The sequence below is a fragment of the Lactuca saligna genome, chromosome 3, assembly GCF_052625555.1.
Source record: "Lactuca saligna cultivar CGN05327 chromosome 3, ASM5262555v1, whole genome shotgun sequence".
NCBI lineage: Eukaryota > Viridiplantae > Streptophyta > Magnoliopsida > Asterales > Asteraceae > Lactuca > Lactuca saligna.
In genome coordinates, this window is record NC_136419.1 from 32,613,052 (window position 1) to 32,626,792 (window position 13,741).

Sequence of the window (13,741 nt, forward strand, 5' to 3'; positions counted from 1 at the left end):
GGTTTTAACAATATCACAAAAATCGACTCTAAGTCACATCTGAAATTGCACCAGGAGATCAAAAACACCAAAATGAAGCCATACCTGTTGTGACCAGATTTAATCCTCCAATAGCTTCTGTAATTTGAGGAACCTCGATTATAACCTTGTGAAATCACCTATTTGATCAGATTTGTGCTCGATTTAGGTTAGAGGGTGTTCAAAGATACAAAAAGCAACGTGAACATGGGAACCCTCATCGACCGTAATCAGAGTTGTCCCTGATGCACACCATTGGAACTGGAATCACCGATTTGATCTTAGTCGATCTCAGAGAAGAAACTCGAGGCGAAGAAACAATAAGGGAAGAAGCATGAGGTGATCATATTGAAATTTGTTCATGAAGTGAAGTATTTGCGATGTCGTGTCTCTGATTTGTGGAAGATACAACAAGATGGGTTGAAGATGAAGGGTAGGGAGAAGATCTGAATAGAAAAGGTTGTGTGTATGTATGAGTGAGAGAGAGAGAGAGAAAGAGATAGAGATAGAGAGAGAGAGAGAGAGAGAGAGAGAGAACAGTGAGTGGGGTGGGGATTTTTTTTCCTTTTTTCTTTATTATTTAATTAAAATAGTATTACAATAATTATAAAAAAAATACAAAAAAGCAAATAAAAGGGTATAATCATCTTTTCAAGTTTTTTTGACCAAAATTATAAACATGTTTGGATTTTGGACCTTCCATGGAGGTTGAAAACTTTTTGGATCTTATTCAAAGTTTTTTTAAATATCATTGGAACAATGTTAGAGTTTTGTCCACTAAATATATTTTAAGAAAAAGTGTCATCATTTCCAACGACCCCCTTACATAAATACCTTTATCCTCCGTATCAATGTCAAAAATCTTTAGCCATACACCTTTTATGTATTTGTTAGCAAGAGTTTTACCATCAAAGAGAGTTATTTTATGAATATATACTTTATACAAGAAAATTCCATCTTTACTTTTTTTTTTTGAATCGACAAATCTAATCTACTCCTAAACTAACAACACTTATTTCACCTATGTCCACGATGAGATTTGAACCCTTAACCTCAAAGAAGGAGGGCACCACCAGAGATACGGCTGGGCTACAAACCCTTTGGTCCGTCTTTACTTTGACCTACCACATTCTCAAGAAGGAACCACAGGTCCGGGCTGGACCTTGAGCGTGTTGGATGGTGAATTTTAGATCTGTGTGCGGGTGGGTTTCCGAATATTGGTGCAACACTGTAACCCCTAAACGCTTTTCCCCCTTATCTTCTACTGTTTGTGCACCTTTTTGAACAGTCACTCTCCTCTTCGTGTGTTGCATTCCTGGATGACTCTGCACTGCTAACTAAAACCCTCTCCCCTATTTTACCTTCTCACTCATGAAACCAATGGTTCTTGGTGAATGAGGTGAGAGTCCTACCTTCTCTTCTTCCATGAATTCTACATTCACTTCCCAAATCACCTCCCCAAACCCCTTCACACCTTTCCTCAAGACACCCTCCTTCAATTTCTGTTCATTTCCACAAACACAACATCATAATCACCGCCGTCGGCGATGGCGGTCTCATACACCTTTAACTGTTATCTCCTTACATAATAATAAAGCCGATGTTCACTTACAACTACGCACCAGTGCCGGCATTCAATCAACAGAGAAACGTCAGGATAAAGTATTGTTATCTAATGTAATTACGCGAATTTCAAAGCCGATTGTTTTTACGGTTTTCTGGATCGTAATTGGGTTATGTCCAAGTCGAGGGTTTCACCAAGCACCTGCAATTGCCGCCCCAGAGACTAGTGAGGCGTTGAAGACGAGAAAAAGCAAAAGTAAGCAAGGAGTGAGCAACTGGAAAGATCATGAGTTTTCTGATTATACAAGGAGGTTACTTGAGACTGTTTCAAAGCTAGTTAGGATTATAGAGGAAGTTAGGTCAGGCAATGGGGACTTGAAGAATGTGGAAGCGGCATTAAAGGATGTGAAATTGAAGAAAAAGGAATTGCAAGATGAGATTATGACTCGACTTTATGCAGAGTTAAGTGTTTTGAGGGGAAAGAAAATGGAATTGGATAGAAAGTCAGCGGACATTCTTGATTCCATGATGAAGTCTAGGAGAGAGAAAGATAGGGTTCTGGAAAGAGGTGGGAAAAAGACGACCAAGGAGCAGGTGCTGGCGGAGTTGGATGAGACTATTAGCTACAAAGAGAAGGAGTTTATGGAGACTTCAGAGGAAACAGATGAGATTGAGGATCAAATATTGAGGAGAGAGACCATGACCTTGAGCATTGGTGTTAGGGAACTTTGTTTTATAGAGAGGGAAAGCATCACTCTGGTTGAGAATTTTATTCGGCAAATGAAACAGAAAGACATTGACAGGTACATATTTTATAATGTTTTTATGTATGTATGTATATCAGTATATGCATATATGCATGTTTTTGGTGCTTAAGATTACTGATTATGTGCTTGCAGGGTGCCTAGAAGCTCTAATACCAACCTTTCTAGACCTGAAATCAAGAAAGAGCTGCAAACTGCACAAAAACAATTATGGGAGCAAATGGTTCTCCCAAATGTTGTGGGAAACGAGGATTTTGAATATCCATTCGATCAAAATTCCATTGACTTCAGTCAACGCATCAAGCAATCACTTGCAGAGTCAAGAGAAATGCAGAAGAATCTAGAGGCTAATATAAGAAAAAAAATGAAGAAATTCGGTGATGAAAAGCGTGTTATTTTAAACACCCCAGTTGATGAGATTGTGAAGGGTTATCCAGAAGTTGAAATGAAATGGATGTTTGGAGCTAAAGAGGTTGTGGCTCCAAAAGCTGCTCGTGCTCATTTGTTCCATGGATGGAAAAAATGGCGGGATGAAGCTAAGACAGATCTTAAAACAAAACTGTTGGAAGATGTTGAATTTGGTAAAGAATATGTTGCTCAGAAACAGGTAAGATTTCCTAAAAAGAATATTCATATTTGCACTTTGTATTTTGATTTATAGATCTTTACCATCAAAAATTGTAGGAAAGAATCCTTTTGGATCGTGATAGAGTGTCATCAAGAACTTGGTATAATGAAGAAAGAAAAAGGTGGGAAATTCAATCTATAGCTATCCCATATGCTGTGTCCAGAAAACTAGTAGAAAATGCAAGAATCAGACATGACTGGGCTGCAATGTATTTAACACTAAAAGGAGATGACAAGGAGTTTTATGTCAATTTGAAGGTTATTCTGCCTTCTCTATATATCTTGATCATACATCATTGTAGAATCTGACATTTCAAGATTCTGATTCAAAATTTTTATGTCAGGAATTTGACATGATGTTTGAAGATTTTGGAGGAGTTGATGGGTTGTATCTAAAGATGCTTGCCTCAAATGTTCCAACTCATATTCAGTTGATGTGGATCCCTTTTTCAGAGTTGGATATCCACCAACAATTCCTCTTGCCAATACGTCTCTCTCGCCAGCTGTTAATTTGGTTAGGAAAACTTAATCTTAGAGATTTTTCTGCTGTTAACATGGTCATTGACTGGGTCCATAACATGAACAAAGAGATTATGGCTGTAATCGTGTTTCCTATTCTGGATTTTGTAATTCCTTACCAGGTAATCCTTATAAGTTATAATATGGTGTTACTGTTAGTTAAGTTTATTTAATGCTCTGTTTTTTCATACAATTGGAACAGACATGGTTGGATTTAAGTAGGTATACAGCCATAAAAAAGTTTCTGAATTGGAAGATAAAGGCAGAGCGGGAAGTTGAATCCCTAAACGAAGAAGGGGAGTTCAATTGGTATTTTTTGTTTGCAGTTAGGACTTTTATATATGGATATATTTTATACCAAATATTCCGATTTATAAAAAGAAAAACACCCAAGATTGGGTTTTGGCCAAAACGCAAAAGTGTGAACATGCAGAAGCTACGAAGGCTGGTATGATTCTTCCTTCTAGAAGTTTCTCTACATCTAACCACATACTTTTTAAAATTTCTTATTCAAGATCACATACTCATGATCTTTATGTTGCTATGCAGAAATACTTTTTCCGGGCTAGATTGCAGAGAGCAAAAGCTAAAAAGAAGGAAGGTGTTGACCCTATCACCCATGCTTTTGACCAGATGAAGGTTGATACTTGAACCCAAAACACATCATGATGATGATGATGATACTTTCTTTTCTCTTCTTTATTCACATCACATGACACTTTCTTTGTTGTTATTTAGAGAGTGAAAAACCCTCCTATACGTTTAAAAGACTTTGCAAGTGTCGAGTTCATGAAGGAAGAAATAAATGAAGTCGTGGCGTTTTTACAAAACCCTCGTGCCTTTCAAGAAATGGGTGCTCGTGCCCCTAGGGTATGTAATATGTAATATGTAGCAATGTATGTTATTTTCTGTTTCTGAAAATTGTTATATACATACTAATTTATTATAGAAAATGGTGTTATGTGGTTGAATTGCAGGGAGTTTTGATTGTAGGTGAGAGGGGAACAGGTAAGACTGCATTGGCTTTGGCTATAGCTGCAGAGGCTAAGGTTCCAGTTGTTGAAGTGAAGGCCCAACAATTGGAGGCTGGTTTATGGGTCGGGCAGAGTGCATCCAATGTTAGAGAACTCTTCCAAACTGCCCGAGATCTGGTAATGCATTTTGTGTTCATTGTTTCTTTTATGCCTTTTATGAATATTTGGACCAATATGAATGTATCTGTAGGCACCTGTGATCATATTTGTGGAGGATTTTGACCGGTTTGCTGGTGTGCGTGGCAAGTTTATACACACTATGAAACAGGATCATGAGGCTTTTATCAATCAGCTACTTGTGGAACTTGATGGGTAACTCTCTAACTTCTTGTGGAACTTAATTAATTTCTGATTCCATTCAAGAATCCCCTTCTGATCATGCAGGTTTGAGAAACAAGATGGGGTTGTTTTGATGGCCACAACACGAAACCTGAAACAAATTGATGAAGCTTTACAGCGTCCTGGTCGAATGGACAGAATATTCCATCTTCAAAGACCAACACAAACTGAAAGAGAAAAAATACTTCAAATTGCTGCAAAAGAAACCATGGACCCCCAACTCATTGACTTTGTTGACTGGCAGAAGGTATAATAAACTCACGTTCAGTGACATCGATTTTTTTTTTCTTCTAATACCTCACTACCTTTTGTGTTCAGGTGGCTGAAAAAACGGCTTTCCTACGTCCTGTTGAACTCAAAATTGTTCCCATGTCCTTGGAAGGCGCTGCCTTTAGGACTAAAGTCCTTGACACAGATGAACTCATGGGCTATACTAGCTTGATTGCAGTAAGAAAATATTCCAGCTTTAATTTTTTTATGTGCATACTTTTTCTCTTTGTGCTGACTATCTCTCACAGACTTTCAGTGGTAGTATTCCCACATGGTTAAGGAAGACAAAACTCGCAAAGACATTGGGCAAAATGGTGGTTAATCATCTCGGGTTAACATTGACCAAGGAGGATTTGCAAAATGTGGTTGACTTAATGGAGCCATATGGTCAGATAAGCAATGGGATCGAGTATCTAACCCCTTCCATTGATGTAAGTATATTCCTATCTGCTAGGTCTATTAATCAGTTTGAGTGTTATTTATTTATATGGATTTTTCTGTTTTAGTGGACAAGAGAGACAAAGTTTCCACATGCTGTTTGGGTTGCAGGCCGTGGACTTATAGCTGCTCTTTTACCAAACTATGATGTGGTTGATAACTTATGGTTAGAGCCTTTGTCTTGGGAGGTATATGGATTTTATTTATTTTTAATTCTTGTACGCATTTACTTTTTTTGTATTTGTTTGTTAGTAAAGAGTAAAGAGTTGTGGTTTTGATTCAGGGAATTGGGTGCACGAAGATTACAAAGGCTAAAACGGAAGGTTCCAGGTTTGGAAATGTTGAGTCCAGATCATATCTTGAAAAGAAGCTTGTGTTTTGCTTTGGGTCGTATGTTGCATCCCAGATGTTGCTTCCATTTGGAGAAGAAAATATTCTTTCTTTATCTGAATTGAAGCAGGCACAGGAGGTAACGTTTTATGCCCCCTTTTTTTGGTCTTTTACTACATGATATTTATCTGTTAACTAAATAGTTTGATAATATATGACATTCTACTCTACTTAAAAACAGATAGCTACAAGAATGGTGATTCAGTATGGGTGGGGCCCGGGTCCTGATGACAGTCCAACAGTTTATCACCATGGGAATGCAGTGACTGGTTTAAACATGGGGGACAATCATGAGTATGAAATGGCAGCTAAAGTTGAAAAGGTAAGTAAAATCTTTCATCTATGTGATGAATGATTGTTAAAAAGTTAGATTAGATATGTATGGTTGACATCATAGATGGGATATGGTGGTGTTTTGTGCAGATGTATGATATGGCTTATGAGAAAGCAAAAACGATTCTTTGGAGTAACCGGAATGTTCTAGAGAAGATTGTTGATGAATTGCTGGAGTTTGAGATCTTGACAGGGAAGGTAATGAATGTGGTTTGGTTTCAAAATCTATCAAAAGTTATGTAAAAGGCTATGAGCCTATGATTGATTGTTATGTTTATGTTCATGTCATGTTAGGATCTTGAAAGGATCATTTCAGTAAATGGTGGGATTCGAGAAAAAGAGCCATTTTACCTTGAGAAGTTTCATAATGAAGAGGTGCGAATACAATGCTCTCTAATATATTTAATATTATTATAGTTGGTTAGAGTTAATTTGGTTTAAATTTGTATGGCAGCCTGTGTTTGGGAGCTTGCTTGAAGATGGGAATGGCCCACAAAATGCCCTTCTATCTGCAGCAGCAAATTAGGGCTATTATTATTTTTTGTTATTTACAAATTATATTGGTTTATGTATATTAAGGCCTTAAGGTTGAGGAGAGTTTTGAAGATGGTCACAGAATGTATGGTGTAGTATAGTTGTATGGTATAGAGAGAGATAGAGATCTAGTGGCATTATGAAGGCGAGAAGAGGCACTCATTTTCATTTTCCCTAACATTTTATACAGATTTTACTTAACAATTTTGATAATCCTTATGGGCCTTGTTTTCTTCATTTTATCTATGACATGGATATAGCAAATGGAAGGAAGAATAGGTTGATATTATCCCGGAATAAAGTGGGCATTGGGTTTTCTCGTATCCTTTCATTATGAAATCAACTATCTGTGCTAACTAATTGAGTTAGATTTAGATAAAAATGATATAATTTATATGATTCTTATTGATGTTGAACATATCGATGACCTAGATGAAACATTGATTCATGTGTGAGTGCAAAAATGATAAACAGGACCAAAAGAAATCCACCTTCAAACATCCGTTAGTTTTGATCTATCCGACAAAACAAAAGCTCTCAATGGGCCAAAAGCTTCTGACAAATAGCCCAAGGCCGGTTGCAACACATCATTGCCAAATTTGACGGTTTAGACAACTCATTTCCAAATTTTGATTTATTCCATTTTAGTGACATTGTGGATTTCTATTGTTCCACGATTGTTTAGGAGGTTAATTACAGAAAACTAAGAAACTAATCGGTACACTTTACCATATACAAACTACATTAACTTGATGTGATCATACATTCAGTTGAAATGAAAATCAGCATGCAAGCATAATCAAAACGACCAAAAGATGGTTTTAAAAACAAAAAAAGAATACATACGAACAGTTTAATGAACGAAAAGAGAAGGCGTGCTAACGAGTTATGGTCTCTATAAATAAGTCAACATTATCATTCATATCCTTAGATAAGAACTTCATGCAAATCGGGGGGCTGACCTTGGCCAAAGCCAATATAGACTTTGGTACAGACCACAACCCCTCACCACATATCAAACCAGAAGCCACCGCCGGTCCAAAAGCCTCCGAATCTGCTTTGTTCTTGGTCTCCCATATAAAAAGTATGAGACTCCCGAGACACATATCAATGGCGACAGAGGATCCAGTCATGTAGAAAGGAATGGCTATAGCCATTGGAACCGGAATGAACCGGGCCCACTTCTTGGGGGCAATGTCTCGGGCCACATTTATAAGTATCGCAACTGAGAAAAACCCGCAGCAAAGCGACAAACAGTGTTTTGGGAGCGACCCGAATCCTTCAACCCCCAAAATCGCAAGGTTTCTAAACACGGTGGCGGTTGGGGCAGGGTATTCAGACCCTGCAACCCCGAGATCCGGGAAAGCTTGGTAGTAGATCCAGAACACACATGGAGCAATGACACACCCCATTGCGGTTCCAATCACTTGGCTCACAAACATAGACCGGGGTGAAGCCAGGGTCATGTAACCCGTCTTGAAATCCTGGATCAGGTCCGACGCCGTTGACACAATATTCAACATCACACCACAAGCAGCCAGCCCAGCTAAGACACCACCCTGCATCTTCCCAGCCCATTCCCCGATCACAAAAATCGCCAATTTCCCGTAAGTAGATGCCAACGACCAGTCAGTCAGCCCGCACCCATACGCATTACAAAACGCTAATGCAGGGGCAAATGCGTAAATCAAAAGCACGTGGTACCATTTCAGTGGTTTGAATATCCGAGGGAGGGTAACTGTGGCAATTGCAGCTATGCCCAGATACCCTACCACAGCTAACCATGTTGGAATCTGATCCTTCATAAACACCTCTTTTCTACGTTGATCATCGTACGAGATTTCCTTGTCATCGGGGCCCATGGGAAGAACTGCGCATGATTTTTTGTTCTGGATCTGGTTATATAACTTGTGGAAAGTGTTTCCGAGTACTTTCAAAAAGTTGTAGAGTCCATCTCCAAGGATTAGGGCTATGGCAGTGAAAACCTGCAACAACAACATTATTGCTTCGTCATGAAATCAATGGTGAAGAAGAATTAATTACGTACCCTGTAACCCTGGATGCCATGGAAGTTACCGGGCTCGAGACCTGATTCGTACCAGTCGCCTTCTTTGGTCTCGATGATGGGCCACAGGATCCCCCATGAAAGGAATGTACCAAGCAACAAGGAGATATTTATAAGGTATGGGCATATCATCCCTACCCCAATATACATAGTTGAGAAATCAAAGAAAAACCTGAAGAAATTTTTTTTAACCAAAAAGAAACAGTCACAAACATTATTAATTTCTAGAAGTTTGGACACATTCAACATTATTCTTTTGTCTTAAAAATATATCAATACTGATATAGATATACAAGAATAAAAAATTATTACTTTATCAATATTGATCTTTTTAATGGTAAAGAATAAACTTCTTATTATAATTACTATAATTTTTTGATTTTAAACAAGCGTTGAAATTGGTAGTCAGTGTTCCTAGTTTTTTTTTTTTTTTTTTTTTTTTTTTTTTTTTTTTTTTTTTTTTTTTGTTTCTCATATAAACGACTGTTTAAAAAAACCGTTAGACTGGGTTATCGATATATCTTTCATACACAAAACAAAAGAGTAATTACATGTTATCGTAAGCTTTGAGTCCAAAAACAGGGAAGCTCTGAAAGCCACAATGATCCCCAGAGGTGAAGAACCATTGAAAGAAACTCCATAAGAAGCTGATAGAGAAGAATCTCCCTAATTCCCTCACTTGTTGCCTATCATCAAGAAATTTTTATTAATATATGCATGCCCGTTGCTTTTTCTTCAAGAAATTTTTATTATGTTAGGGATAATATTTTGGATGACTGAGAATTGAAAAGGTCATAAAAACATTGGATCCGGATATTAAAATTAAAAAAGAAAGAAAGAAAGAAAGAAAGAGGTTGATTACTTGGCAAGCTTGGCACCCTGGGGAGTGTGGAAGCTGTTAATGAGGTGAGCAGTTGCAGTTCCACTGGGGTATATGAGCTTGAAGTCAATGATCATGATCTGTAAAATTAAACCATCCATGCATCAAATTAATTAATATCTTTTAAAATTAGTCTTGCTTTTTTGTTATCGTCTCTCATATTGATCAAAGTTACGTAGAAACTATATTGTAGTGTAAACCCATAAGCACTGATCGATTCAAAACATAGAACGTACGTACGTGTGTTTGCTAAAATAGTAATGCTTAATTGGATTTAATTTAATTTACCTTTCTGAGAGGAACGACAGAGCAAAGGCCGATGAAACTAACGATCAACAGAAAACATATCATCCAACCTAAACCCGGGTTCTTCACGTTCATATCTCGTTGACGTGAGTTAGCATCAGATGATTGTGCTGCAACAGTATCACTCATTCCAAATAGATAACTCCCAAATCCACCTGCACCCATGCAACAACGTACAATTAAAACTAATGTGACATATTAGGTAGTATTTAATATGCACTTTTGATAGAAAAATAAGTAATAACGTGTTAGTTGTTGTATAAGTACGTACGTACGTACCACTAAATGCAATCCCACAAGTGGCAACGACACACGTCTGAATAATGGTGTTCTCCTGCCTTGTAAACGTATCATCCTTCAACATTCCAGACTGCTCCAACACCTTTGTCCATGCCTTCACCATGAAAAACCCTAACAAACCCGCAGCTACATTTAGCGATGGGATGATCCCTGTCGTCAGATTCAGCTTCATCACTATAAAACTAAACATGATGCCCAACATCGCACTCACCACAAATGCCCTTAACGTCAACTGCTCCTTCCACGGTGGAATCGCTGTGTCCTTAAACATCATCTCTACCGAATCCATTTCCTTTCCCTTATTTGATTCATCATCGTCTGTTTCCGCTTCAGTATCCAGCAAATATTGCTCGTTGCTTTTTCCCATTTTGTCCCCGATTTCAAGCTCACCACTTTTCTTCATGCACGCCATCTTGACTTTAATTGATGTATATATCACTTCTTCTATATGATTGGATTCATCTTTTGAATGCGTATATATAAGAACAGACCATGATTTCTAGGTGTCGTAATAGAATTTACATTATATGCATGTGCTAATTAGTTTTTTTTTTGTCGATACCGATATTGTCGATTGATATCCAGATTTGGGATGGGTGTCAATGATCTGATTGAAACCTGTCAGAAATGTCTCTCATACCCAAACACCAGATTTGAAGAAAAAAATACAACTTTTATGGACGCAATCTCTCGAACAGCGGAACAAATATATATAGATCCAACAACGTACTGAATAACACGATCAGTGGTTAGCTATGTATATTGAAATCAACGAACAAAGCGAAGACATTACAATGATGCGGTGAGATGAAGAATAATGAGAAAAACTTTGACGTCGTTCCCTTCTCTCTCTCCTCTCTAAAGCTTTTCAACAAAAAATGTGTGAATTAAATTAATTCACTTTTCAATAAAGACCTGTTTCGCAAGTTACAAAGTGCATCCTTGCACTTTGCTTAATAGCTACCTCCGCCTATGCAGTCCAAGAAAGCTTTAACAACCACTTAAGCCCGACAACATTCCTCTATTGCACAACTAGCCCATGATAACATATACAAACATGTTGAATCAGTTTCAAAAAAGCAAGTATTAACTTAGAGGTTACAATAATCATAAGAGAAATTATTTTTATAAAATAACAATTTTGAAAACAATGCTCCCAAGGGAAGACCAATGGACGGAGGTGCGTAGACACAAATCATCGGAGAAGAGAGGAGAGGAAACAAGCTTTTTCGTTTCATACATTCCAGATAGACCAATAAAGACTGAATTCAGAAGAATCTTCATGCCTTTTGGCAGATTATCTAACATCTATTTTGGGGGGGAACAAAACGAAGGCAGGAAATTTTTTTGGATTCATCAGATTCATAGGGGTTGAAGATGCTAAAGTACTGGAATCAAAGCTAAATGGGACGAAGTGCAGGAAGAACACACTGGAGATTAACATTGCCAAGCATGTGAGGAAAATCCCTAGTAAGCCACACAACAACGAAACGGCCATGGCGCTGGCAACGGATTCGTTGATAACCGTTCATATGCCCAGGTCACCGGTACAAACATCTTATCCAGAGTAGCGGGAAACTCAAATGAAGCACACAAACCAATCAAATTGTATGGCGACAGTGATTTGGAAAGGTGGATAAAAAAATCCACCCTAATTGGCGAAGCAAGATCGATGAACCACTTGGATCACATGCCGACGCTTATTTCAATACACAGTGAACATTGTCCAAAAGTGAAATATGCAGGTGGGCTGATGGCACGAATTAGCTTCAATTCCACTGTTAGTGCTGGGAACTTCCTTAGCCAAGAAAATAACGGGAAGCACATCTTTAAATGGCTGAAATGGGGAGATACAGAGGTCACAAAATTTGAACGTGTTGCTTGGGTAAGGATTGTGGGGCTTCCATTAAAGCTGTGGAATGAATCCAACTTCAAGGCAATATTGGCAAAGTACGGGAAGATAGTGGCGCCATGCGACAAAATCCAAGATAGGATGGATTTATCGGTTGCTAAACTAAGCATTCTTACCAGTGAAAAAAGGAAACTCAATGAGATAGTTAACGCAGAGGTAGACGGTAAACCATTCACTGTGGGAGTGGTGGAGTATGAAGATGAACCATGGTTTCCATTCAAATTTGATGATGAAGAGGAACCGTATGAATCACAATCGGATGTCAACTCTTCCTCAGACGAGGACTACGACGGCGAAGATGACAAAGAGTACAGTGATGGGGCAAAATCTGACGCAGACATGAAAGAAAATGAAGTCGAAGAAGGTGAGATTGTGGCAGAGGAGTTCGACGACGAAGATGACAAAGAGTACACATTGACGCTGCTGCTTGTTGGGGCTCAAACAATTTTGGGGTAAGTTGCGTAAACTCGTCTGGGCGTTCCGGAGGTCTTATGAACATATGGGATAGCAATTTATTTACTTCATCGACGATAATTTCCTCTCAAAATTACCTTATAAATATTGGAAATTGGGTGGGTATTCATTAATCTGTAATCTTCGCCAACATTTACGGCTCACAAGCGGTGAAAGAGAAGGCCAGAATTTGGAAAGAATTAAAAGAAATCATAGAAGCAAATGAAGGTGTCTGGGTGCTCGTGGGTGACTTTAATGCCGTTCGAAGGCTGGAAGAACGATTCAATTCCAATTTCTGTCACCACACAGCTCACGATTTTAATGATTTCATTAGAGAAGTTGGGTTAATCGATCCAAAAATGGGAGGATTCCGGTTCACATGCTCCCGAGATGATGATTTGAAGCTTAGTAAACTCGATCGGTTTCTTCTTAGCCCCTGTTTCCTCGACATTTCCCCCACAGCCACTGTCACTTCCCTCCTTCGGGAATTATTAGATCATTGTCCGATCCTATTATCTACTTCTATACCTGATTTTGGGCCACCCCTATTCAGACTGTTTAATTCATGGCTGTTGCGAGACGGATTTGAGAAAGCTTTCATCACGAGTTAGAACAACTTTAAAGGGTTCGGAACACCAGATCAATGCCTTCTAGCCAAATTGAAACATGTTAAGAAAGGACTAAAGGAATGGAGAGCTGCTGACCATTCCAAAGAGGAACTAGAACTATGTAAACAAACACAAGGAGATGATGGAAAAATTAGACCGTGAGGCCGAGTCACGATCACTAACTAAAGTGGAACAAGAAAAAAGAAATAGTTTCAAGATGGAGTCCGAGTTGGAGAAATATAAGATACTGGATATTAAACAAAAATCTAGGATCAAGTGGGCGGTGGATGGTGATGAAAACACACGATTCTTTCATGACTATGTTAATAACAACAATCGAAAAAACAGGATTTAGGGACTAATGATAAATGGCAACTGGTGCACTGAT

General features: G+C 38.3%; 2 protein-coding genes across 3 annotated transcripts; one reads left to right on the forward strand and one right to left on the reverse strand.

Annotated features, from left to right (window-relative positions):
• The first annotated feature begins 1,244 nt into the window (after positions 1-1,244).
• EMB2458 (FtsH extracellular protease family) lies at positions 1,245-7,066 on the forward strand. The gene is made up of 18 exons (XM_078983625.1): positions 1,245-2,384; positions 2,481-2,952; positions 3,030-3,230; positions 3,317-3,613; positions 3,694-3,939; positions 4,041-4,130; positions 4,230-4,361; positions 4,469-4,642; positions 4,716-4,837; positions 4,910-5,111; positions 5,183-5,311; positions 5,383-5,565; positions 5,641-5,760; positions 5,856-6,041; positions 6,144-6,284; positions 6,386-6,493; positions 6,590-6,670; positions 6,750-7,066. The coding sequence occupies exons 1-18, from the start codon at positions 1,444-1,446 to the stop codon at positions 6,819-6,821; spliced, it is 3,897 nt and encodes a 1,298-aa protein (XP_078839751.1). The 5' UTR covers positions 1,245-1,443; the 3' UTR covers positions 6,822-7,066.
• Positions 7,067-7,635: 569 nt separating this feature from the next.
• LOC145035051 (putative metal-nicotianamine transporter YSL7) lies at positions 7,636-13,531 on the reverse strand. Of its 2 annotated transcripts, XM_078983627.1 has the most exons (7): positions 10,592-10,707; positions 10,360-10,506; positions 10,063-10,235; positions 9,757-9,854; positions 9,446-9,580; positions 8,877-9,066; positions 7,636-8,814 (listed from the first exon to the last, which is right to left on the reverse strand). In XM_078983627.1, the coding sequence occupies exons 2-7, from the start codon at positions 10,481-10,483 to the stop codon at positions 7,708-7,710; spliced, it is 1,827 nt and encodes a 608-aa protein (XP_078839753.1). In that variant the 5' UTR covers positions 10,484-10,506; positions 10,592-10,707; the 3' UTR covers positions 7,636-7,707. The 2 variants fall into 2 exon arrangements, with proteins under 2 accessions (XP_078839753.1, XP_078839752.1); XM_078983626.1 differs by having other exon boundaries at positions 10,360-13,531.
• Positions 13,532-13,741: the final 210 nt, after the last annotated feature.